This window comes from Mastomys coucha, unplaced genomic scaffold, assembly GCF_008632895.1.
Source record: "Mastomys coucha isolate ucsf_1 unplaced genomic scaffold, UCSF_Mcou_1 pScaffold4, whole genome shotgun sequence".
Lineage (NCBI taxonomy): Eukaryota > Metazoa > Chordata > Mammalia > Rodentia > Muridae > Mastomys > Mastomys coucha.
Genome location: NW_022196910.1, coordinates 2,576,810 through 2,602,145, shown reverse-complemented (window position 1 = coordinate 2,602,145; position 25,336 = coordinate 2,576,810). Strand labels below are relative to the sequence as shown.

At 53.3% G+C, this 25,336-nt stretch overlaps 2 protein-coding genes across 3 annotated transcripts in view; both read right to left on the bottom strand.

The window, feature by feature from the left end:
- Positions 1-266, bottom strand: part of C2cd4c (C2 calcium dependent domain containing 4C) — a 6,802-nt gene extending 6,536 nt beyond the window's left edge. Inside the window, exon 1 of the mRNA XM_031349429.1 lies at positions 118-266. The gene's annotated coding sequence lies outside the window, so the exon portion shown is untranslated. The remainder of the gene's footprint in view (positions 1-117) is intronic.
- A 4,213-nt stretch (positions 267-4,479) lies between these two features.
- Positions 4,480-25,170, bottom strand: Shc2 (SHC adaptor protein 2). Of its 2 annotated transcripts, none has more exons than XM_031349922.1 (13): positions 24,687-25,170; positions 17,222-17,292; positions 15,687-15,747; positions 15,394-15,561; positions 13,009-13,062; positions 12,834-12,885; positions 12,614-12,740; positions 12,059-12,224; positions 11,897-11,960; positions 9,728-9,892; positions 8,114-8,424; positions 6,847-6,980; positions 4,480-5,923 (listed from the first exon to the last, which is right to left on the bottom strand). In XM_031349922.1, the coding sequence occupies exons 1-12, from the start codon at positions 25,086-25,088 to the stop codon at positions 6,852-6,854; spliced, it is 1,770 nt and encodes a 589-aa protein (XP_031205782.1). In that variant the 5' UTR covers positions 25,089-25,170; the 3' UTR covers positions 4,480-5,923; positions 6,847-6,851. The 2 variants fall into 2 exon arrangements, with proteins under 2 accessions (XP_031205782.1, XP_031205783.1); XM_031349923.1 differs by having other exon boundaries at positions 15,442-15,561; positions 24,687-25,165.
- Between the last annotated feature and the right edge of the window lie 166 nt (positions 25,171-25,336).

Sequence of the window (25,336 nt, the reverse complement as noted above, 5' to 3'; positions counted from 1 at the left end):
CTGCTGCGCTGTGCGTTGGGGGAGGCGGCGGCAGTCCTGGGCCCGGCGCAGCGAACTGACCGCGCCCCCGACTCCCTGTGCGCGGGGTATGGGCACCGCGGAGCGCGCTGGAGTCACCTGTCCCGCGGGCTGCGGCGACTCCGGAACGCGGAGCACGGCTATGGCCCGGCGCAGCGGCGAGCGAAGCGGCAGCGCAGTGGCCAGCTCTCTGCTCGGCGCGGGAAACCGCCCACCAAGCCGTATTCCTCCGAATGCGGCCGCGCGCCCGCGTCCTCGCAATCCGCCAGGGGCGGGGCCTCCCGGAACTGGCGGGGAACCGGGGGCGGGGCTCCTAATATAAATAGGGCGGGGTCTGCATGTGCAGCGGGGCCTAGGAGACAGCCTCCCGGTTCAAGCTGGGGATGGGTGGGCGGAGCTACTGGTAAATAGGGTGGGGCTTGAGGAAGGGGCGGAGCTGGCAGGAGTGTCTGGACTCCAGGGCAGGGTTGGTAGCACTGAACCACCTGCCTGGTACAGGGTGGGTGGGGCGTTGCCTCTGGTACAGAGAGTTCTGCGAGGGTTAGGTGGGGTCTAGCTCGTGAGTTGGGTCTTGGGTTCTTGGCAGGGTCTCCTGATATCAACATGTAAAGCCTGTGGTCCTGAGCAGGACCCAGACTACTGATCTAGGCCTCCCGATGCTAGACTGAGTGGCATACAGACCGTCTGCACGGGGAGCTGAGGGGCGGGGCTTGTGGCACTGAATCCAGCTGAGTCAGGCTGTACCACTTCCAGTCCGGCCTCTCCCCTCTGGGGAGCACAACTGGCCCCATCACTAGCCAGCTGATGTTCAACCAATAATAATAATTCTAATGATTGGAATTGGGAACTGAGTCCCAATCAGCCTCTACATGACCTTCTCCATCTCCAGTTCCCATGGCCACCCAGCAGGGAGTCATCCTTAGCACTTGTAGATGAGGTGACAATTTCTCTCGAGGAGAACCCACCCAGAGAAAGGCCTGGTCACTGTTAGCTGGGTTTCCACAGCTCAGCATCAGGTACTTGATGGAATACACCTTCCATGGGCCTACATTCATCATGATCCAGATGCTGGGAATAGTCTAACTATCCTGGTGACCAATGAGACAGGTAGCCATGGAACAACACACAGGTGAATGACCGTATAGGTGTGTGGCTCTCCATGACAAAACTATAACAATTCTGGAGTGATGACACACACTTTTAATTCCAGCATTTGGAGGCGGGGAGAGGAGCAGAGGCAGGCAGATCTCTGTGTGAGGCTAACCTGGTCTACATAGTAAGTTCCAGGACAGCCAAGGCTACATAGTGAGACAGTCTCAAACAAATAAAAACAAAACAAACAAAAACCCTGTAACAGAGTGAGTTCCAGGACAGCCAGGGCTACACAGAGAAACCCTGTCTCGAAAAAAAACGAAAAAAAAAAAAAAAACTGTAACAGGAAATCTAGAGGGCAATGGAAGAAACTGCCATCCATCAGCCATGGGCAGAAGAAGAGGCTTAGCAGGGTAAGGCCAGGGCTCAAACTAAGATTAGCTACAGGATCACAGCCCCCAGGAACCAGGCAGCCTTGGGCTTACTCAGTTGGCACTTCAATCCTGTGGCTGTACAGACTTCCCCGTGTGTGATGGCAGGTAAGCCTCCCGACCTCTCTGAGCCTCTATAGGTGAGCTAACATCTTAGCCAAGGACTCAAGCAGCAAAGGAGCCCAGAGACTGGCTCCCATAACTGAGCACAGCTGCCGGCTCCTGCACTGTTATACTTGGAAGCTTAGAAAGAAGGCCCACGGGAAAGGTGCCTGGAAGCGGGTCCCCAAACCCACCTTCTTGGCCTCTGTGGACCCCACCCTGCAGGGAGGATGCCTGGCCCTTCTAGCTGGCAGATGGCAAACAGGAACCTCTTGGTCAACAAAGCCGGCTGCCGCTTTCTGAGCTAAGCAGAGCCATTGGCAGAGGCAGATGTAGACAAACCCCTCCTATCCAGGACTTAGGTTCAGCTCTCGTTGCAGAGAGCTCCAAGATTAGGAGGTATATCGATCCAGCTTCTTCCTGCAGTCGTGAGTCGTGCCGCCTCCTGCTGTGTGACCTTTGCCCCCAGGCCAGTGGGAGGGGTATTTCTCAGAGGTCTGTGAGGCTTTCTGCTCCTATCTGAGGCTGAAGAGATGGCTCAGTGCTTAAGGGAACTTTGCTCTCAGAGGATCTAGGTTCAGTTTCTAGCACCCACCTGGTGTGCAGACATACACATGAGCAAAACACTCATATGCATAAAATTCAATGCAATACTATAGAATTAAGACTCAAGTGCCAATCCTGTGACCACACAGCTCTAGCAAGGATGCTCAGAATGGAGGGCTGTGGGCATAGGGGCCTGACTGCTGCTCCTCCACAGCCTATTCACTTCCAGACATGTGCAGCGCTTGGCAGGCCTACAGGAAGCTGGATCTCCTGTGTCTGTGTAAGGGGCTTATGGACACTTCAGAGGAATGACAAACCCATAATTTGAACTCAGAACTCTCTCTCCTACATCCATCCCAAGATTCCTCCCAATGAAATGTTAGTTGAGTAGTTGATGGTGTGAAAGGTAGGGCTGTAGATACAATCTCCGCAGAGCCAAGCATGTGGGCTTCTTGGCTCTGCTTATATACCTGGGCACCCTAGACTCCCCAGCTCAGGGATCAGAGAGATGATGGGACCTGGCAGCTCTGCCATCCTTGCCACCCCTCACTATGGACGAGCCTTTGGCAAGTCACCTGCTCTCCTGGCACCCATCTCCTAACCTGCACAATGAGATCTGGAGTCCCTACACTCAGGCATGTCCAGAGCGGCATCACACACAGGACTTGAGAGACCTTGGGAAGGCAGAGGATATGGATGGACTCAGAAAAGAGTGAAGCTCATCTAGACCCCTCCTTGACCCAGGTCCCTGAATCTAACTACACTTCCTCTTCCAGGTCCTCAGACACCCCTGTCCTGTCAATGGACATTTCCTACCATGGTGATTTTCACTGGAAACCATGTTTATGACCTCGTGCTTAAGGAGCCCAGCAGCTGTCTCCAGCATTCCTCAGCCCTGTGTCCTTCACCAGTCCCTAGGCAAGCCAGCTTCACATGCATGAGTGTCTGTGCTCTCACTTTTCCCAGAGCTCTCCCCCTACTGGGGATCACCAACAGTCCCTCAACAATGCTCTCCAGGTCCAATGGGATTCCTTCACTCCAGAACTCTCCTTTTCCCAGATATTATTTATCCGGAAAATACACAATGGTGACTTGCTGATCAATGTCTGGGATAGTCTTGCATCCCAACTGTTACCAGAAGTCCTGGTGGTTGAGAGGAGCTCAAAGGATCATGGTGGGATGAATGGATGAGCTGGCATATGGGTAGATGAGGAAGAGGAGGTGGGTTATGGATAGGACTGAAGGTGGGGTGGGTAGATAAACGGATTGGTGAGTGAGTGGATGAGAGAATAGATGGGTGGGTGGGTGAGTGGATAGATGGGTTAGTAGATGGAGAAATGGGTGGTTGAATGGGGGGTGGATGGATGGATGAATGGATGGATGGATGGGGGGTGGGGAATGGGTGGGTGAGTGGGTGAATGGGTAGATGGATGGATGAGTGGATGGGTGGGTAGATGGATGGGTGATTGGGTGAGTGGATGGATAGATGGGTGGATGGGTGGGCATAGTGGGTAGAAAGACAAGTGTGGTTGGATAAGTTAAGAGGTGGATGGGTAGGGTAGGCTTTAATTTTTTAAAACTGGTTTTTAAATATTTATTTATTTATTTATTTAATGTATATGATTACACTGTAGCTATCTTCAAACACACCAGAAAAGCTGTCAGATCCCATTACAGATGGTTATAAGCAACCATATGGTTGCTGGGAATTGAACTTAGAACTTCTGGAAGAGCTCTTAACCACTGAGCCATTTCTCAAGCCCCTTTAAAACCTATTTTTAATAAATGTTCTTAAATGTTTTAACCTCTATTCTAGCCCACCACCCACCAGAGGTAGTGGAAAAGAAATATTATTAGGATACAGGATACCTGTTTAGAAATAGTTCTTTAGAGCAAGTCCCATCTGTGTTGTCAGGATATATACCAGCAGTCCAGCTCAGTAGTGTCGGGGATAACACAAATCAACAGCCGTGGCACAACCCAGCAGAAACAGCCAGGCCTTCGCTGAATCAGCACAAGCTAGCAGGAGGGACCAGGACCAGCAGGGACACCAGGAAAAGTTTTGGCCATGCCTCTCTCAAGGAAGTAAAGATCAACAAAGACTAAGAAGGGAGCCCAAGGATGTGTTACAGAGCTAGCTATGTAAGCTTCTGTCACTGTCCGCTGGGTCCTATTTATACTCTCTCCAAGTACCACATGTCCTCCACATGAGTCTGTATTAGCTGACGCCACTCTGCCAAGGGGCCCGAGCCTGTGGAAGCAGCAAGAAGCCGCCAGAACACCACCGGAAGGTTTTTAGTGTGTTTTTTTCTTATAAAGTCATGACAAACAATGACCATTAAAGAATGACAAAGTATACCAATATCATGTAGTGTCATCCACCATCTGATGGGTCCTTTTTAACATCGTACGTCCTTTTACGTGTTTGCTTTAACAAAACATTTTGTATCTGTGTCTGCTTCAGCGAAACATTTCTTTATGTGTCCGCCTTAAGCAAAGCGCCCTTTCACCTGTGTCCACTTCAACAGAAACGTTCCTTCACGTCTGCCTTAGCAAAACATCCTTTTGCCTGTGTCTGCTTCAGGAAAACACTCCTTTTACGCATCTGCCCCAACAAAACGCCATCCAACACAACTGACTTTGTAAAGAAACCGTGTAAGTTTCCACTTCAGTGGGGGATGGGACGGCAGGGGTGGGGATGGGACTCTGAGCCTTTCCGTCTTTGGAAGAAGAGAGCATCAAAGTGACCCTGTAACTTTGACTTTAATAGTATCTCGTGTTTGAGGCAGAAGGAAGCTCTTACTCCCATGCTGTCCCTGGCGGGTCCAGACCACACAGAGGAGCCTAGTCCTCCCCAGGGGTCCCTGTGTGCAGGAATCCCAGGTGGGGCCCCTAGGAGGTAAGCCACAGTATTTCCAAGAAGGGACTGGGGAAACACCAAACAGGGAGAGAGGCTGATTTATCTTGGAGTAAAACCAGAGGCTTGTTCACTGTTGGGATACAGGAGTGGGGTACAGGGGAAGTTAGACCCCACAGGCCCCCTGTCTGCTCCAGGGCTCCACACAGCTTCCCCTCAGCCTCGGTTGTCTACCTGGGAATCCCCAGCAGGCACAGCGGGCACAGCGGGCACAGCGGGCACAGCAGGCTCACGCTCAACCCTGTGTTTAATTACAGTTGAAGGTCCAGGCAGGTGGCAGGTGGGAAGTGCTGAGCGGATACCACACCTCACTAAGGCTCCTCCGCCTCTTACTCACCTGGATGCCTTACATGCCAGGCGAGCCCCCAGGCTGCTCCCCCACCAGGGATCTGAGACCCTAAAGCACCTTAATCACCCCCAAAAACAACAGTGCATCTAGGTCCTCAGAGCCCAGCTAGGGCAGGACGTTACACCTGCCCACACAGAGCTGTCTCTACTCCCACTGGGACCAGAGGCACGGAGCCTGCATTTGGATGTCTTCATTAAAGGCGACTCGGTCTGTCTTTGGTTTACACAGCCTCACCCGGGTTCAGGGTTGGGGCTCAAGCAGGACCAGGGGCTTGACCTTGAGTCTGTCTTACTGGCCCAGCCAGCCAAGCGAGCACAGCTGGGAAAAGGCGGCTTCCTGAGGCTCGTGTGGAAGGAGAGGTGGTCACCATTCTGGTTCTTGTGGCTTCAGGGTCTGAGAGAAAGGCTGAGAGCCCTCAAGGCCACAGCAAGGGCATCTGGGAGCAGAAATTGGGCTGAGGACTGTCACCTGTGGGCAGAAAGAGGTGAAGTCAGAGTGACCATGACAACAGTCACATCAGTGGCCACTGTACAAAAAGGGCCTCAGCAGTCAAAGGCGCTCAGCTACCATTGGCCCGGGGCCAAGCTGCTGCTGTGCGCCCCAGGGCGACATCCTTAACCTCTCTGTGCAGGCAAAGATGCTGGCCTCAGGTGCCACCTCAGAACTGTGTGGTCTAAGAGATGTGCATCGATACCATAGTGACCCTGAGGTTCACTTCTAGTTTCACAAACTCCTTTGAGGCTAGACTAGAACCTCTGCCTGGGTGACAGGCGCCAGGCCCAGCACTGTGCAGAGGCATCTGAGAGGTTCATGGGGCCACATCCTCCATGGAAACAGAGCAGTTCTGCCTGCAGCCCTGGCCCCCAAGCAGGAGGAATCCAGAAGGGGACAGGAAGGAGCCGTTGTCATGGGGATGAAGAACAGCTTGACCTGGCCAGCAGCTCTGGGAAAATTCCACAGCGCCCCCCTACTTCCCCCCACATCCAGCTGCTGCCTCCCGCCCTCCCCAACCACAGCCGGCTCCCTCCTCCTGCTCTGCCCAGACACCCTGAGGTCACCAGCTCTGCTGTCCCTCCCCAGTCAACCCTCTATCCCCTCAGCACCAACAGGCAGCCCAAGGCTAAACCAAAGCCACATCCACCAGACAGCACACAGTGGGGCCAGCCAGATTCAGAAAACTTCAATCGAGGACTCTTGAAGGCTGGAGTGTCTGCAGCTAGAGGCTAAGTTTGCTCTGGGCTGATAAAGTGTTCCGCAGTTAGCTGTTGCAATGGCTGCACAACACAGCGGTGCACACCATGGGTGAACTTCATGACTGCGGATCAGTCCTTAAACACAGGAACCCCGAAGGTGGCAGACGTAGCTGGCTGATGCAGCTGGCTACTACGCACCTGGCTCATGGCTCCCGAGAGACCACTCCCCGCAAATGCAGCTCACTCTCAGCTGCCACGATGGGCAGCCCATTCTTCAGGTGGTAGTCTATGAGGTGGCTGATGCTCTCAAACAACACATCTTTTGTCCGCACCTGCAGACAGAGACTTCAGTACCTACCCCTGAGCGCATCCCACAGGCCACGTCCCCACCAGCTCAGACCTGATGGGTAGGAGCTTGTCAGAGAACACTCCACCCCAGCACCAGCCCCAAGACTCCAGAACCAGAGCCCCAGTGTTCCCAGATCCCCACGATCACAGGGCTTGGGAGCTGAGGCAGAAAAGTGCCTGCTGCGCAAGCATGGGGACCTGAGTTTGAACCCTCAACTCCCATGAGGAACGCCTGTGCCAGAGGAACAGGGAGGAAGAAACACAAGTTCAGCCATGCAGCCATTCAAGAGGCAGTAGGTGGTTAAAAGAAAAGAAAAGAAAAGAAAAAAAGTAGATGGATGAGGGCTAGAGAGGCGATTCTGCAGTTAAGAGCACTAGCTACTCTTGTGGAGGTCAGGGGTTCAATTCCCAGCACCCACGTGGGAGGTTCATAACCATCTGTAACTCCAGTCCTCTGAGGGTACTGCATACAGATGGTGCACACCCATACACATAAGATAATAACAATAATAATACATTTGAAAAGAGAAAAATGAACAGAGCCAAGCGTGGTGGCACACACCACTCAGTGTGGTGTTCCAGTGTGAGTTCCAGCACTCAGAAGGCAGAGGCAGGAGGAAATTTGAGTTCAAAGCCAGGCTGGTGGTCTACCGAGCCAGACAGAACTACATAGTAAAAATTTGACTAAGGGAGAAGTGGTGATTGATTCTGGAAAGGCCCTGACTTAATAACTTACTTTGAGATCCAAATAAATCTATCCCAACTGCCATGACTCCTTGTGAGGAGTGAGTACCTTGGGTGGGAACTCTGAGAGACTGGAGGGGTGGACGTGCTTCTGCGAACCCCAAAATGTACAAAGTAGAAATTCCTTTAAGAGGTTTTATTATTGTTTTTAGACAATGTTCTCACCCTGAAGTTCCAGGCCGACCTCAAACTTATAGCAATCCTCCTGCCTCGGCTTTCTAAGTGCTAGGATGAGAGGTGTGAGTGACCACCCTTGGATAAAACATTCTTTGTTAATTGGAAAATGTTTTGACAAGCAACCATTTCTTCCATACTAAATGATCCACTATCTAAAAACACAGCCATCACCCTGAAGCCGAAAGCGCCAGCTTACCACACCCTCGGGGTCCACCAGCAGCAGGTGCTTGGGCTGCCCCGCGTGCATGCCTGTGAGGACATACTGCCCCGGGTTGGTGATGCTGTCTCTCACAAGGAAGTCGCCATCAGCACGAAGCAGCTTCTCTGCAGCCCGGCGGCTCATTCGTCCATGGTACCAGGGTTCCTGTCTCAGCTGCTCCTCTGTGGGTGCAATGGGGGCCCTGCGGGTAGGGGGGCTGGGCCACTGGTCCTCCAAAGGGAGTGGGGCCGCAGTGATGCCTGCTGCCACTGAGCACTCGTGCAACTTCAGGGCATCTTCAAACGGTCCTGTGGGTAATATTTTTTTTTCTATTGCTGGGACGGAACCCAGGCCAACATACTTGCCAGCCCCTTGCACACTGCAGAGCCACTAACCCAGTCCCTTGCTAGGGGATTTTAGGCAGAGCTCCAGCCCCTGACCACGCCCCGAGTCCTTGTTTTACTTTTAACAAAGTTTCACAAACTTGCAAAAGTTAGCCTTAAATTCTGTCTTCCTTCCCCATTATCTCATTTAGATGGAATGAACAGTGTTCAGCACAAGCCAGGCCCTGGGACTTTCTAGACCCAACCTGGTATTGGGCACAGCCTTTCTGCAATCTGAGCTCATCAGCAAGGTCTACTGGTTCCACTCACTGTCAAAGCTGTTTTCAGAGGCTCCCATCCCCCCACCACTGACCGGGTTTCCCCCACCACCACTCCCTTTTCACTGCCTCTACCCCATGTATGCCTCATTGCAGACCACAACTATGACATTGCCTGATTGTTGGTAAGGGGAGGTTGCAGACCTCTGTGGAGCTGACACTGTTCTAGGTCAGGTGACCTCCCCCAGCCTCAGGACCCGTGAGGGACAGGGAGGAGGCAGAAAGTGACACAAATCGACCCCCAAGTGACTAACACAGGAGCCCCATCACAACACACACACACACACGCACACACGCACACACGCACACACGCACACACGCACACACGCACGCACACGGTCAAGGGCTAACTAGGAACCCACCTCCCCATGAAAGTCAGGCAAATGGCTGTCACTCAGGGGCCAGCTGCCACTGCGGGAGAGCTCAGCCCAACCTGCTTTCCCACTGTGAGGAGCCCACACCCTGCAACCACTGTCACAATACACAGCAGGCACTCAGTAGGTGCTATCTCACACTCCAGTTGTAATGCTAAGAAGGAATATGGTGGCCGGTGACTGGGAGACACACCACTTCACCTCCAGCAGGATGGGGTTCTCTAGTGGTTGGGCTGCCCTCCAGGCTAGGGGTCCGGGAGGAAAAAGGTAAATCAGCTCTCCCTCACCCACATGAGACCCTGAGGTGAGATTAAAACAACCTGGGATCTCCTGGCCAACTAAATGAGAAATAACAGCCCCTCCCCTCCACCCCCCCACCCCACCGTGCTGACAGGAGGTCACTGAGGTTCTCCCCTGAGCCCATGACAGAAGCCGGGCTGCCCAGAGACTAGCTTAGGCCTGGCACAGGACATCTGTCCCTAGTTAACTGAGGTTCAGTCTGAGCCACTCAACCCTTTGGATTCCCAAGGACCTTCCCCCGTGCAATCCCAAGTCAGATGGGGACAGGCCACGCACGCATATCAAACAGGTCCTTCTTGGGGCTGTCCTCAAGCTGTAGAGGTGCCTCAGTGGTGTCCTCGAGCTCCACAGCGTCCAGGCCCTGGGTGTTGACATACAGGTGCTCCTCATAGTCGTGTGGCCCTCGAGCATCTGCCTGCACATAGCCATCCCCAGGCGGGACTAGAGAGGACAGATGGTGGCAGGTCAGGCAGAAGCCCAGAGGAGTTGGGGGCCGAGGGGACAACGAATCAACAAGACCCAGTGGGAGGCAAGAATGGCCAGGCATGCCCCCTATATCACTCCATGGGGGCCAAACCTGAGACTTCCTGCAGGAGTCAAGAGCCACACAGAGTGCTCCAGCTGGGGACAGAGGTCAGCCATGTATGCAAGTTTGAGCCAGAGCTCAGATGCGCCACAAGAAGGCAGCTCTCTGGCAAGGGGGAGAAGGTGGGAGCTCCAGGCTCCAAAGAGCTGGATGATAACTAACACTGACCCTCGGTTTAAATAATAACAGTTGTGGCTCAGATCACATGGCTGGGCTGTTACCATTGTTACCCCGACTTTAAAACCGGAAGCCTCCTCCTCATTCCTGCCCCCCTCTGCGTGTGTGTATGTGTGTGTGTGTGTGTGTGTGTGTGTGTCGTGTGTCTCGCTGAACCCCCAAACTCTGATCAAGCTAGAATGGTTGGCCAATGAGCCCGAGAGATCCTTCTGTCTGTCTCCCCAGTGTTCGAACTCTGGACATGGACCACCTTGCTCAGCCTTTTTGGCTCAGTGACAGCTATCAAATTCGCATCTTTGGGCTGTCTTTTTTCCTTGTACTTACTCTAAATAGCTCTCAGTCTCCTGACGGCTGTTCATACCCTACATCTTCACCCACCCCAGGGTAACCGGATATCCTATCCCCTCAGCCTCACCCTTGGGATCGCTGGGGGTTATGCCAACCAAATAAACAACCTGACTTTCATTTCTCCCATCTAAACTCAGCTGAGCAGATTTTTCAGAGCCCAAGGGTGTTCCAGGTACTTCTCAGAATCCCAGGCAGGAAGTGAGGACTGGAAGGTACCAGCTGTGACCAAGCCCTCCTGGGCCATTGTGAGCCCTGCCTTACCACCCGCCTTTCTGTAACTGAGGACACTATGACTCTGCCCTCCAAAAACCCAGACATGTCAAGTAGCCTCTGTAAAACTGGGAGACTAAGAACTTAATCATAAGATACTGACGGCAACTAAATGCAAACCCAGAGGCTGCCAGAATGTGGCATGCTCAAGGCCAGCTGGGTTGCAGAAGCAGACCCTATCTCAAAGGGGATTTTGTTTGTTTTTGTTTTAGAAAAAAAAAAAGCACAACTATTTGTGTGTGGTGGTGGTCACCTGTCATCCCAAAAGTCAGGGAAGAGAGGCAGGAAGACCTAGGGTTTAGGGTCATCCTCAGCTACATAATGAATCCAAGGCCAGCCTGGGCTACATGAGATCCTATCTCAAAAAAAAAAAGATCTGATTGAGAGTGAGAGAGCCTGAGAAGTCCTAAGATTTGTATGAACATTGATCTGTGGATGCTGAGGGAAGATCCAGCCAAAGCCACAGCCCTGGGAGGGGAGGCTAGTAAGGCACCAAGAGATCCCTGTAATGTTTACAGGGGCCCCATCCACCCAAGAGCGAGTATACAGTCCTCACACCAGAGAGAAGTCACACTGTCTTCTGAGGAGGAGCAGTATACAGCCATGAAACGACAAGAGGTCTGCAGTGTGCAGGCATGGGAAGACTCCAGGAAGAACTGTCACTTGGACAAAAAGTCAAGGGCGTCAACTGTGTATGCACTCTCATGTGGACATACTGGAAGTAATTCATAATCGAAGTGCTCAAGGGTGCAGAGAGAATTCTGGAACGCTCCGGAGTAATTAGCCAGGGTACAGGGCAGCAGACAAAGTCTAGCAGGAGGAGGGCAACGCCTCTTGGAGTTTAGAAATATGAGAAGCTCAATATATCCCCAACTGCCATGACCTCATCATGGGAGGCAATGAAGAGAGTAAGGGGAGGAGAGACAGCAAGCACACGGCCTGAGGGCACAGTTGCACACAGAGCTGCACTGGGGACAGGGTAGAACACAAGGCCTGCAGGGCACAGTTACATGCAGGGCGGGACATGGGGTGGGGGCAGACTCTGTAAGGCTAGAACAACCTACCTGCTCCAAAGGGGCCCATGTCCCAAGGCAAGCCACGGGCATCTCTCCAGGCAGGTGACATTCCCTGCAAGAGAAGCATGATGACCCTGATATGTCCCAGGCCCACTTCCCACCCACCCCAATGACAGTTCCATGTCCCTTCTGGCCCCACAGGAGGCTGACCTGTCCAAGGCCCCCAAGTGTCGCCAGCGCACAGGGCTGTGTGACAGCCAGTCTGGAGTCCACCAGCCCGCCCAGGGGTGGCTCCTTTCCTGGAATGCTGTTGTAGTAATTGTGGTCTGCAGCAGCCTCGTCATCGCCCCAGGCTGACTCCTCCAACCCAGTCAGCCTGGGGATACAGAGCAGGGCATCTCTGTGAGAGCACTGGGCCCTCCCTTCCCAACCGCCATCTCCACCCACCAGCCAGGCCTTCCCCAGGTAACACTGGTGACAGGAACCATGATCAATGGTACAGGAGCTGGTGCCCTGTCCAGAATATTGGCACAGCCACCAACAGCTGTTTGTACAAGACCCAATGACAGAAAGCAGCAGGCAGCCTCCCATGTGTAAGACATCCCACACTCAGCTGCCATGAGAAGGCTCATCTCTCAAGAGCACAAGGTGGCTGCCACCTGCCAGCCCTTGGTCTAGATGAGATAAATGGAAATGGAGGGACACAAGGGACTGGGTAACAGAAGGCAGACCCAGCCTGGCCCAGGAAACCTAGGGTCTCTTTACCTTTCGGGGGGCACTACGGCCTTGGGCGGACTGTGCAGGTATTGCTTGAAGCGTAGCTCAAAGGCTTGCCCTACAGTGCTGATGACACTCTGGGCAAGACCCTCACAGCATTCCAAGATGTGGCAGGCTGCAGAGGTCACAGTGTCAGAGTGCCTGTGACCCTCTAGCACAGCCCTGCTCCAGGCCCAGGGCCCTGAGCTCCCTCCACAATCCAACTCACCTCTCTGGTTGATGGGGTCCTTGGCCACATAGGCCACATAATCAGTCATGTCCTAGAGAGATGGGTAGGAGAAGCTAACAGGGTTCGGCTCCCTAGAGGGGCAGAGGCCCCAGCAGGTGGGGCCTGGGAAGGCTGTAGGGACTTGGGGCACAGAGGTCCACCCATCCCATCTTACCGTGTCACCACCCGAGGCGAAGGAAATAGACTGCATATGATGGTTGGCGATGATCTGTGAGGACAGGAGGCAGGTGTGCTCACATTCAATCACTGACAGCCCTGGCAGGTGAGCCACAGCCACAGGAGAGATGCACGTGGGGAGGGAGGTGTGTCCTTCTCTCTGACTGTTGTCTGTCTAACATAGCTAAGGCCTGAGAGTCCCACCTGCATCTCAAGCCCCCATGAGGACTGGATGGGGCCTAAGGAGAGGACAGGAAGGCTAGGTCTAGGGGGTCACATGATTATATACCCACCTAAGTGTAAACATGGAAACACCCTTACACATATATACACAACACTCCAAACAGCCTATCCCAGGCTCAGCTCTCCCAATATACACCAGCCATGTATTCATTTGCATTCATTTACATGGCCCCACCCCATCTGTAGCCTGGCCCCTCAGCTTCCTAAAGTTGTATAGGGATTTGATTTCCTCAGAATTGAAACACTCGCTCCTGGAGGGAGGAGAGCCAAGTGGGAAAGAGGGAGAATTGGGGAGGAGAGAGGAGGAGGTGTCATGAAGAGTGGGGAAGAAGGAGAGAGGAAGGAGAGGAGATGTGGGGAAAAGGGAGGAGAGTGGAGTGGGGAGGGGTGGGGAGGAGGGAGGGGTGGGGAGGAGGGAGGGATGGAGAGGAGGGAGGAATGGGAGGAAAGAGGAGTTAGGAAGAGTGGGAAAAGAGGAAAGGTTTAGGAGAGAGGAGGTGTGGGAAGGAAGGAGGTATGGGGAGGAGGGAGGAATGAGGAGGAAGGAGTAGAAAGGAAAGAGGAGGTATGAGAAGGAGGAAAGAGTGGGGAGGAGGGAGGAGTGGGGAGGAGGGAGTGGGAAGGAGAGGGGTGTGAGGAGGAGGGAAGAGTGGGGAGAAGAGGGTTTCCTAAGATACAAAATAACAAAACTCATTCGTCTCAGGAAGCTGAACCTGTGCTCCTAGTGAGCGCATCTTCCTTCCCCAGGTGAGCTGGACCCTGGGCTCAGGAAGAGCCTGAACGGCAATGCCCTCCCACCACCTGGGAAGCGTGGGTGTCAGACTGAGGCCTCTGCTCCTGGCTCTGGTTCCCTCCCTACTGTCCTTGTTCACCCTATCCCTAGGCTGGTGTCAAGAGTGGTCTTCCGGGCGCCAGGCGGTAGGGGTGCAGGCCTTTAATCCCAGCACTTGGGAGGCAGAGGCAGGCGGATTTCTGAGTTCGAGGCCAGCCTGGTCTACAGAGTGAGTTCCAGGACAGTCAGGGCTACACAGAGAAACCATCTCGAAAAACCAAAAGAAAAAAAAATGGTCTTCCTTCTCCACTAATATCAGCTGTAGGTCTGGGAGCCCCTTCCATGTAGTGGACTCCCAGACTTCAGTGGGACAGAGCCCTTCCACCAACCTTCCAGACCCCCTGACTCACTAGTTGGGCTCTGCAGCCATCTTAGCTGTGTGGCCCCCACAGTGAGCCCCTCAGCAGAGGCTGCCCACTCTGCCTCTCAGCTCTGTTCTTACTACAATCCCCTTCCCCATGAGACCTGGCCACGGCCCCTCATGCCAGGACAACTGCTCAACTCTCCCCAGCACTGCCCCCTCCGTGCCTGGCAGAGACTACAATGCCATTGTCTCTACTCTAGGGACAGACCCCAAAATCCTCTCCCTGGTTCATGCTGTCCTTTCCCATAGAAGATGCCTCTCCTCGAAGGGCCAGCCCAGCATCCCTCTCATCCCCACATCCAGGGGAAGCCCACTTCCAAGTCCTTCTGATGGGAATTCTGTGTGCTGAGAACAGTTCCTGGCTGCAACCCACTCCAACCCAGGTAAACTTCTGGACCACTGTGAATAGTTCTGCCCTGGTGGTGGCGCTGCTCTACAGAAAGGCAAGCAGATCCACTCAGATCCCAGCTACTGGGGACTTGGTACCCATAACGACTCCCTTGCCCTGGCTCTATCTCAGTAGGCATCAGATATTCCTGGACATTGTAAGGGTTCTGCTGAGCAGGAGTGGCTGAGGGCTTTGAGGTTGGCTGGGGCTGAAGGTGGGGCTGTGGAAGGATCTACAAGGACCTAAGTATAAGACTGGGTGGTGGTGATGCACACCTTTAATCCCAGCACTCTGGAGGCAGAGGCAGGTGGATCTCTTGAGTTCAAGATCAGCCTGGTCTACAGAGGACAGCCAGGGCTACACAGAGAAGCCCTGTCTTGAAGTATAGGCCTGAAAAGGCCATTGCCGAGCTTTGGGTTTATAGGATTGTGGGGGCTGTGGGTGGGGCTGTGGGTGGGGCTGTGGGTGGGGCTAAGGGTGGAGCCAAGATCGGGATATGGGCAGGGTAGATGGCAGGGTTGTGGACTGGGCAAAAGTGGGTTGTGGGTGAGGGTACCAGAGCTGAGGCAGGGTGGTGTGCAGGGTGGAGGGCAGCAGCTCCCACCTGGCGGGTAGCGGGAACAGACAAGTTAAGGCCGTCCACGGAGATGTTGACTGAGATGCTCATGCCGGCGAAGCGTAGGTTGCTTTTCCCCAAGATGGAGGCCAGCGCCTTGTTTGGGGCCTGGGAAGGTACAGTGAGCCACCTGCATCAGATGCCTGGGACCAGAGGGACTCTGGGTAGCCACAGTGTTCCCTTCAGCCTCCCAAGACACATACCAGCTATGCAGGACCACAGCCCACACCCACCTTCTTCTTCCAGGAGCCTCGGACACCTGGCACAGCCTCATGGAGCCGATTGATAGCTTCCCTGTGGGAGAATGAGACCCTACTTAGAAACAGCAGGGCTAGAGCTAAAAGACGAGCAATGGGAAGCCAGGCATGATTATCCCTTTGCTCATGAGGCAGAGAGGCAAGAAGATCGTGAATTCAAAGCTAGCCTGAGATACATAGCAAGTTAGAGGCCAACCTAGGCTTTTCATGAGGGTAGGGTGACAAATTATTATAAACCTGGCTGGCAGCAGAGATAGGATACAGGGCTGATAGGAAGTGAAAAGTCCTGTGCACCTAGCGTCCAGCATGGGTGAGTGGACATACAGTATGGTCCGTCCACCCACTGGGGTATTACTCAGCCCTGAATAGGAACAACAGTCTAACATACACCACAACATAAACAGACTGTAAAGACAGTGATCGATGAGACATTGTGGTTAGTGTTAATTGTCAATGTGACAAAATATAGAATCCTCAGGGGTGGGCCTCATAGAATATCTGTGCCGGACTGTTTTGTGTTGAGGTAGGGAGGGCTGGCCACTGTGGGTGGTACCATCCCCTAGGCAGGGGAACCTAGACTGTGTAAGAGGAGACAAAGCAGACCGCGCATAAACATGCTTACACAAACTCATCCCTCTGTGTTCATTATTATGAACATGTTGACTCGAGCAGATTTAATTTTATTACTAATTATCTATTACAAACTTATTATTATGAGCAGATTCCTCAAGCTTCTGCCTTCCTATGATACACTGAATGAGCTGGATAAACCCTGTCTCCCTTGAATTGCTTTTGTTGGGGTTTTATCAAGGGGCACAAAGAGTAGCTAAAACAGTCACAAGGCCACAGAGTGGGACTCCGTGCCAAGAAATGCCCAGAGCCAAGAAGTGGATTTGTAGATGCTGGGTAGGTTGGACGGTGGATAACTGATGAGAAAGGGCCTCCTTTTAGGGTGCTGGAATGCTCTAGATCCAATGTTCAGATCAGGTGTCTATACAATACTGTGCAGAGATATGTTAAAGCAAAGAATTACAGTGGGTAGGGGTGGAATGCGGAGGCAATAAATCTACTGTTTTTGTTTGTTTCTTGGGACAGTCTATAGCCTAGGCTAGCCTAGTCATGGCTAACCTCCTGCCTCTGGCTCCCAAATGCTTGGATTCCAGGTGTGAGCCAACACACCTGGCTTTGTGTCCTGGATTTAAATTCATGGATAAATAAAGCCCTTCCTCTCACCCTCCTGACATCACAGGGGCAGGCTGAAGGGAAAGCGTGTCTGGAGAGTAGCCATCACAGCCAAGCACAATGATCAGAGATAGAGCTAAGACACAGACCTGAAATATGACCCAGGCTTAGTCCAGTCACACAGACCTGAAGTATGGCCCAAGTTGAGCCCAGTCTGCCCTCTGTCTGCCTGGCAGGTCACCTCCAACCCACCATGCCACCATCAAAGGCCTCACACGATGGACAGACCACCTGAGACCCAGGCTCCCAGCCCCATCCCGAGGCCTCACCTTGTCACCTGTGTTCGGGTGTTGAAATCCAGGGAGCGCATGGATCGGAGCACCTCAATGCAGCCCATGTACTGGGGGGAGAGAGGATGGTCAATCAGCAGGCAGAGCCCAGCCTGGAGATCCCTCAGACAATACTACTTTTTCTCTAGGTATCCAGGGTTCTTCTCCTTCCCCGACAGCTACAGCCGCTGTCCCAGGACCTTTGCGCTCAATGTTCTGGATGTCCCCTCTCCCAACTAACATTGAGCCTCACCCAGGCCCAATCCCAAGGCTCAGTTGCAGTGTCCAAGATGTGACACTGGATGGTGGCATGCATGTTCAAAGAGTCCAGTCGCCACCCACATGGTTGGCAGACGAACCAGACAGGGACCATCTGGCTGGCAAAGATGCAAACAGCAGCCATCTGCCCTCCATAGAAACCTCATAGAGCAAAAACTCTAGTTCAGTTAGGAGAGCTCTTACCCAGCATGCTTTAGGCCCTGGGCTGTATCCCATAGATCTGGTGTGGTGGCAAACACCTGTCTTCTAAACATCAGGGTGGAGGAAGAGACAGGGGGATCAGAAAGTGAAAGTCACCTTCGGCTATAAGGGGGGGGGGGGTCCTGAGGTCAACTGGGAGTACAAAGACTCTGCCTCAAAAGAAAAAGAAACTTTGTAGACTAGACAAACATCTTTGTGGAAAGGAAAACACAGTCCGAGGTACATAGGAGGAAGACCAAAATGGAACCTTTAGCATGTCCACCACCTAGCTTCCAAGCTGGAAGGGGAACCAGAATGGGGTTGCACACCTGTCATCCCAGCACTCAGGACAGAAAGGAGGAATGTAGCTAGAAGAGGAAGTGCAAGTGGGTATGTGCACATGAGGCTTCAGGGCACCAGGCACCCTGGAGCTGGAGTTACAGGCAGTGGGGAGCCAAGCAGCTGTGGGAGCTGGAAACCAAGTGCTCTTGGTAGGAGCAACCCAAGAATGGCTCCTACTCGCCAGGCAATGGTGGTGCCTTTAATCCCAGCACTTGGGAGGCAGAGACAGGCGGATTTCTGAGTTCGAGGCCAGCCTGATCTACAGAGTGAGTTCCAGGACAGCCAGGGCTACACAGAGAAACCCTGTCTCAAAAAAAAAAAAAAAAAAAAAAAAAAAAAAAAGAATGGCTCCTACTGATCCACCAAGGCATCTCCCAGCTGATTTATGTTTCTTTCATTAATTTATTTTGTCATCATGCTTGTTGCAGAAGGTAGCCCCAGACTCCTGGGCTTGGGAGGTCCTGCAGCTCCCCCATTCCCCAAGTGCTGGGACAGTGTATGCACCACCATACCCAGCTTATTTTGTAATTTTATGTTATTTATTTATATAGGTTTGAGGGGGGGGAGCTCATGTAGCCCTGGCTAGCCTCAAATGCACTATATAATCAGGTATGACTCTTGATGCTCCTGCCTCTACTTCCAAGTACTAGAATTGCAGCCATGTGTCAGCAAGACCTACTCTCAATTAAAATAAAATAAGATGGGGGCCGGTGAGATGGCTCAGCGGGCAAGAGCACTGACTGCTCTTCGGCAGGTCATGAGTTCAAATCCCAGCAACCACATGGTGGCTCACAACCACCTGTAATGAGATCTGACGCCCTCTTCTGGTGTGTCTGAAGACAGCTACAGTGTACTCATATATAATAAATAAATAAATCTTTAAAAAATAAATAAATAAATAAGAAAATTGATGCATATTATGCTTTCACTCTTGGTGCCATTTCTAGACCTTTACTCCACTGCCCACCAGCCCTGCGCCATGTGAGCAGGTTCCCTTGGGTGGGAAGAGGGGGCTGGCTGAGGCCCCTTCTGTTCTGCACCCTCCCAGCACAGCACCCACACCTTGCTCAGTTCTTGCAACTCTTGCCTCAGTTTCTTTGAAGAGGTACCAGCCCTGATGGTACCGGTAAAGGATCCCGTACTCCCAACAGGAACGAGCTCCAGAGGGAGGGTGTGGGGGGAGGGCATCCTGTGCCAGCTGAATTCCCTAAAAGCAAACAAACAGCTCTGCAGCCTAAGGAGATGCCCTCATGTGGGACACATGGACACTAAGATCTGCTGGTGCTCTCTGGAAGTTTACATTAACACCAGCTGTCCTCTGCTTGGAGAAGCTGAACATACATGGCATGTGGGAGAATACAGCCAGCTGTGTAAAGAGACGAGTTATTTTTATGAATTTATATGAAATGATTTCCAAATGCTGCTGGGTAACATGTGGGAAGAGGGAGTCATCATGAGATCATCCGAGTGACTCGGCATGAATGAACACGTGATACATGCTCACCCCCAGGTCCGTGGATTCAACATTGCCCCTGTGATACATCACCCATGTGATGACTTTGCCAATATGATATCAGCAAAGGGAATGGGGTCTCAGAAGCACATGGGCCTCGGATGTGTCCCTGGTAGTTATCTAAGGTGACGTGACTGACCAGGGTGCAAGGCCAGGAGCTGGAAGAAGGGACCTGAGTTCCAAGCCAGGTTGCTCACCACGTGAAAGGGTACAAAGCACTCAGGCCAAGCCCAGCTCAAAGCCACCAGAAAGGAGAGCCTGTGTTTCACATCACTGGATCTGTGGGGCAGTGACCAAGGGAAGAAGTAAAGGAGGAGCCAAGCAGATGGAGCAGCAGCGCCAGGGCAGAAGTGGGAGTCAGAGTGTGGCTGGGACAGAGACCAAGTGGAAGAGACAAGATAAATGAAGGCTAGAAGACCAAGGCCACCCAAGCCTGCTCTCACAATGTCACAGGGCTCATTCACTCTGAACAGAAGAGGTAAGGGGGAGCTACAGACAGAAGTGAGCTAAGCCTCACCTATGGAATGGATGGACAATAGACAGATAGATGAGTGGATAGATGGACAGACAGACGGATGGTCAATAGGTGGATGAGTGGGTGGGTAGGTGAACGGGTGGATGATGGGTGGATGGATGATTTCTGGATGGGGGTGAGTATGTGGGTGGCTGGCTGATGGTTGATGGTGAGCTTGTCCGTGGATAAAGAAGAAGAACAGGTGAACACAGCAATATGGACTCTGTCTAGCATGTCTCACGATGTGGTACCTCAGAGAGCATCAGCCAGGTTCCCTGCTTTGAAAGAGCCCAGTTGCTCCCAATCCCTCGTTCCTAGCCTTTGTCTCTGTCAGTGACAATACCCCAAGTGGACAGAATGAGACATGTGGGGACTTGAGGCCACACTCTGCTCATCATAGTTTGAAAGGAGTTTCTCCACCATGTATGGCAGGAGACAGGTGTGGAACCTCTGACAAACAGGGTGGTAAAGCCCTGGGAAGGAGGGGGTCTTCTCTTCAACCCGACGAGTTGGGTACACAAACAATGCCTGAGGCTGCAACGCGGCTCCATGATGCCCCACATTGTCAATGTGAGACCAGTGCTTCAGGGACCTAGGGAGCTGATGGTTCAGTGAGGAATGGGCTTGTCACGCAAGCATACCTGAGTTCAGATCCCCAGCACCCACGTAAAAAGTGGACCATTGCAGTACATATTGATAATCCCACCTTTGGAAACACAGAGACAGAGGCATTCCTGCGACTTGCTTGCTGGCTAGCCTTGCCCAACTGGTGAGCTACTGGCCAGTTGAGGGTGCACGTGCACACACACACACATGCACGCATGTACGTATGCACTCAAGCACACACACTAAGGGGAGGAGCACTGTGCTTCAGGGGACAGAGAAAGCAACCACGTCACACAGCCACAGTCAGCTGCCATGCCTCAGGACACAAACGTGCAAGGGCCCCAGTCGGTGTGGTGCCAGAGCCACAAAGCCCTTTTCTGGCTGGTCAGTCAGGGAAAGCACCATGAACGTGGCTCACAGGAAATGAAGCCCTTTCTCTCCAGGACCACAGCCACCAGCAGAGGAGCTAGCCAAGGACTGCCAAAGAGTAGGTCTCCGGGGACACTATGACAATTCCCACAAGGAGAGGACTTAGAACACCAGAAATACTTCCATCCAGTTTCTAGTGGCCAAGGCCAGGCCTCTGGTCTACTGGGACTGAGCTGCCTCTGGAGACTTCGCAGAGGTCCTCCTGCCTCTCTCGCAGGCATCCAGTGGCCACAGTTCTCTGAGCTCTTTGGTCTGTGGCTACACTGCTCACTCTGCTGAACTGTCACAGCCTCCTTCCCTGTCTTCCTATGGGATTTCTAAGAACAGAAGTCATCAGATTTGGAACTTAATCTTTCCTAGTCCCAGCCCATCTCCCTCAAGTGTGGCTGTGTCTGGAGTCCCAGGCAGGGAAGGAGTTTGGAGGGAACCTCTCACACCTTCCTCCCCATACAAACGCCCACTTATGTCTCACTATCTTAGCATCCATGACCTGTCAGGACCGCAGCCTTTCCATGGGCTTTCTTCTTGTATATTTACTGTCTGTTTCTCCCACTGTGACTGAAGCCAGAGATTTCCCATGTCCTCCACAAGGTTAGTACTCCACAGTGGCTAGTCCAAACACCACGCTGCTTACACCTCAACCTCTGGAGCCCCAACAATGGCAGTTTCTGGATCCCCAACCTGTATCCAGCAGACAGGACAGGGACCTGGAGGGACTGGGTACGTGGCAGCCAACTGCAGCATCAGTGGGGTACTCTCACACAGTGTGACACCAGAACCCAGAAATGCCAAACCATCAGGACACACAGGAGAAAGGGGGCATAAGCCAGACCCAGAATGTGAGCATCCTTGACAGAGATCACTCAGATCCCGCATGCATATGAGCCAAGAAGCTAGAAGAAGATCTAAAGGGCAGACATCACACAGAGCCACGACCCAGGCAATCACCAGGAGGATTCAGTATCAAGGCCGCAGTGCCAGAGGGTTATCATCAGTTATCAGGACTGCTGCAACAAAGTACCTACCGCAGACAGGACAGATGGACAGGCAGAACACAACAGGAGTTCCTTATCCCTCCCCCCTGCAGGCCCCTCTGTGCAGGTAGCACTCTCCCTCTGAGGCTCCACATGGGGGCTTCTTCCAGCATCTGGGGGCTCTCAGAGGGGCCCTTGGCTTGTAGCTTGTCCTTTGTTCCAGCCTCTACACCTACTCATAGCTGTTCTGTTTTGTCTTGTGACAAGGTCTCACATAGCCCAGGCTAGCCTCAAACTCACCTCTAGCCAAGGATATCCTTGAATTCCTAATCCCCCTGTCTCCACCTTCCCAGGACTGGGATGACAGGTGTCTGCCACCATTCCTAGTCCCTTTTTGGCTTTCATGTCTCTGTTGTTGCGAGAGGAGCCACCCTGCTCCAGTACAAACTCGTCTGAACTCATTACACCCACAACAAACCCACTTGTGGGTGCTCTTTGCTACTTTGTGGGTTCTTCTTTCTCCCACCCTTTATCCCCCACCCCATCCCATTTCATCCCCTAAAACGAGACAAGAGAGAAAGAGAGAGAGATCCCTACATCAAACAGCAAAGAAGTTTCTTTGCTTTTGTTTGTTTTAAGCACAACTGTAACACACAGCAACCAATCCCCTGAACGACCACCAACCACCAACCCAGCCTCTGAACGACCACCAACCTCCAACCCAGCCTCTGAACGACCACCAACCACCAACCCAGCCTCTGAACGACCACCAACCTCCAACCCAGCCTCTGAACAACCACCAACCACCAACCCAGCCTCTGAACAACCACCAACCACCAACCTCCAACCCAGCCTCTGAACGACCACCAACCTCCAACCCAGCCTCTGAACGACCACCAACCTCCAACCCAGCCTCTGAACAACCACCAACCACCAACCTCCAACCCAGCCTCTGAACAACCACCAACCACCAACCTCCAACCAATCCCCTGAATGACCACCAACCTCCAACCCAGCCTCTCGGGGGTGTAGCACATATATCCTCTCTGAAAAGTTCCCAGAATTCCAAACATTGCACAATCAGAGAAACTATCCTCAACTGACAAAACCACATCTCTCCTAGAGCACGAGGCAAATCATAGTCAGCTGCAGTGGAGAGTCCAAGGCAGCCCCACATCCCAACAGCTGGTGTTAAAACAAAAGCATATTCTTTTACAATATTTCTATATTTTTTCAAGAAACCAAAATTCCAAAATTGTCACTATACATATTTCCCTTTTTATTTGTTTTTGTCTTTCTTTTTTTGTGTGTTTGATTGACGGATCTGGGACTTGCTATGTAGACCAGGTTGTCCTCAAACTCATACATATCCTCCATCCTTGGTTTTCCAAGTGCACCACCACGCCTTCCTTCTTTATCTTTTGAGATGGGTCTGGCTGTGTAGCCCAGACTGGCCTAAACTATTGGCGATCCTCCTGCTCCAGCCTCCTAAATGCTGGGACTACAGGTGTGCTCCACTAAATTCACTTCCAAATAAGGTCCTATTTGTAGATCCCCAAGACAAAGAATATTGGAGACTCAGCCGAGCCCAGGGAAGGGAGAAGTAACATGGTGGACCCTGGTGGGGAAAACCAAGGACACACAGAGAGATCACCCTCTCAGCATCCCGGTCCAGGACATCCAACAAACAGCATTGTGAGATCATCTCATAAATGGTGGTGGGCGGGCAGCCAGACTAGAGTGCCTAAGGTGAGCATCACACACCAGCTTACTTTCAAGTTACCGACTACACTGCACACACAGGGGCAGAGGCTTGGAGCAGAGAAGATAAAATATCCCCAGTGACTTGAGGACACGTGGTAGACCATCCCCCACACCCATCCCTTGCAAAGGTCACAATAAAATCCTGGATAGGGGCTGGGGCTGGCACTAAGCAGATACAGAGCTCACCTAGCATGCATGAATAGGACTGAGCTCCATCCCCAGCATCATATAGACAGGTGTGGCTGTGCATGACTATCACCCTGGTTCTTGCAAAGTGGGTGGTAACAGGAGGATCAGGAATGTAAGGTTATTCTCAGCTACACAGTGACTGCCAGGCTAGCCTGAGCTACGTGAGACCCTGTTTCAAAACCAAAACAAAGAATAAAGGTCTAGAAGTGGCAACACATATCTAACATCCCAATATTTGGGGAGGTTGATAAGGCAGAATGATGGCCTGCAACTGGAGATCGCAATCCTCTCACCAAATCCCTATTCCCTTCCACCTCTGCCAAAATAAAGGGGATAACAGACCCTTCGCTTCATCGGTTCTGATGTGGAATCTGGAACCCTGAGCTTGAGTCCCCACTATAACCTTGCAAAGTTGCTTTCTCCCCCAACAGCGTGTGGGGGGGCGCCTAGCCTGCGCATGCGTGTGTTCCCTCCCCACCTGCTCCCTCTCCCCGCCCCTCCCCACGTGACGCCGTGGGAACCCGGACCCCAGCGCCTGCGAGTGGGGCGGCTGAGAAGCGCGCGTACTGGAGACAGGGTTCCTGGGTTGTGGAGCTCTTGGGGTCCCAGAGACCAAACTGGGGTGGGGGCGGTCCCAGACCCCGGCGCGCCGGGAAAGAGACTGGGCGCACTCACCCGAACGATGTAAGAGACCCCGGGCCCCAGGACCCTGGCATCCGGGTGCAGCCAGCCGTGCGCCGGCTTGTGAATGAAGCCGCCCTTGCGCACCCACTCGTCGGCGACATCCGGAGTCACCCGCGCGCCCCGCGTCCCCGAGCCCCGGCAGCGGCCGAGCGCGGGTAGCGGACAGGGCGCGGCGCAGCGCGGTTCGCAGGCGCCCAGCACAGCCGCCAGCGCGGGGACCCCGGTCTCCGGCTGCGCCTCTGCCGCCCCCGCCACGCGCGCCGCCGCGGGACCGCGGCCCAGGAAGCTACCCGGTGCCGCGAACTTCCACTGCGGCATCCGCGGCAGCAGTGCGCAGAAGGTGGTGGGCGCCTCGGGCTCCGGGGCCGCGCGGCCACCCGGACCCTGCGTCATGGCCGCAGCCGCGGAGGAGCCCCGGCTGAGCCTGGTCCGGAGCCGTGCGCTCCTCCCCGCCGAATGATGTCACCGCCCCGCGTAGCGCGCAGCCGCGGGGGGCTACGCTCCTGGGACCCCGACCCTGTTCTGACAGCGCCGCCCCCGACCTGGCCCAGCCTGCCCGGGGTCCCCGAGGGGCTGTCCAGTAGGGCTCTGTCCGATGGGGAAACTGAGGCCAGGGGTCGCAGACACAGGGCGGGGCGCGA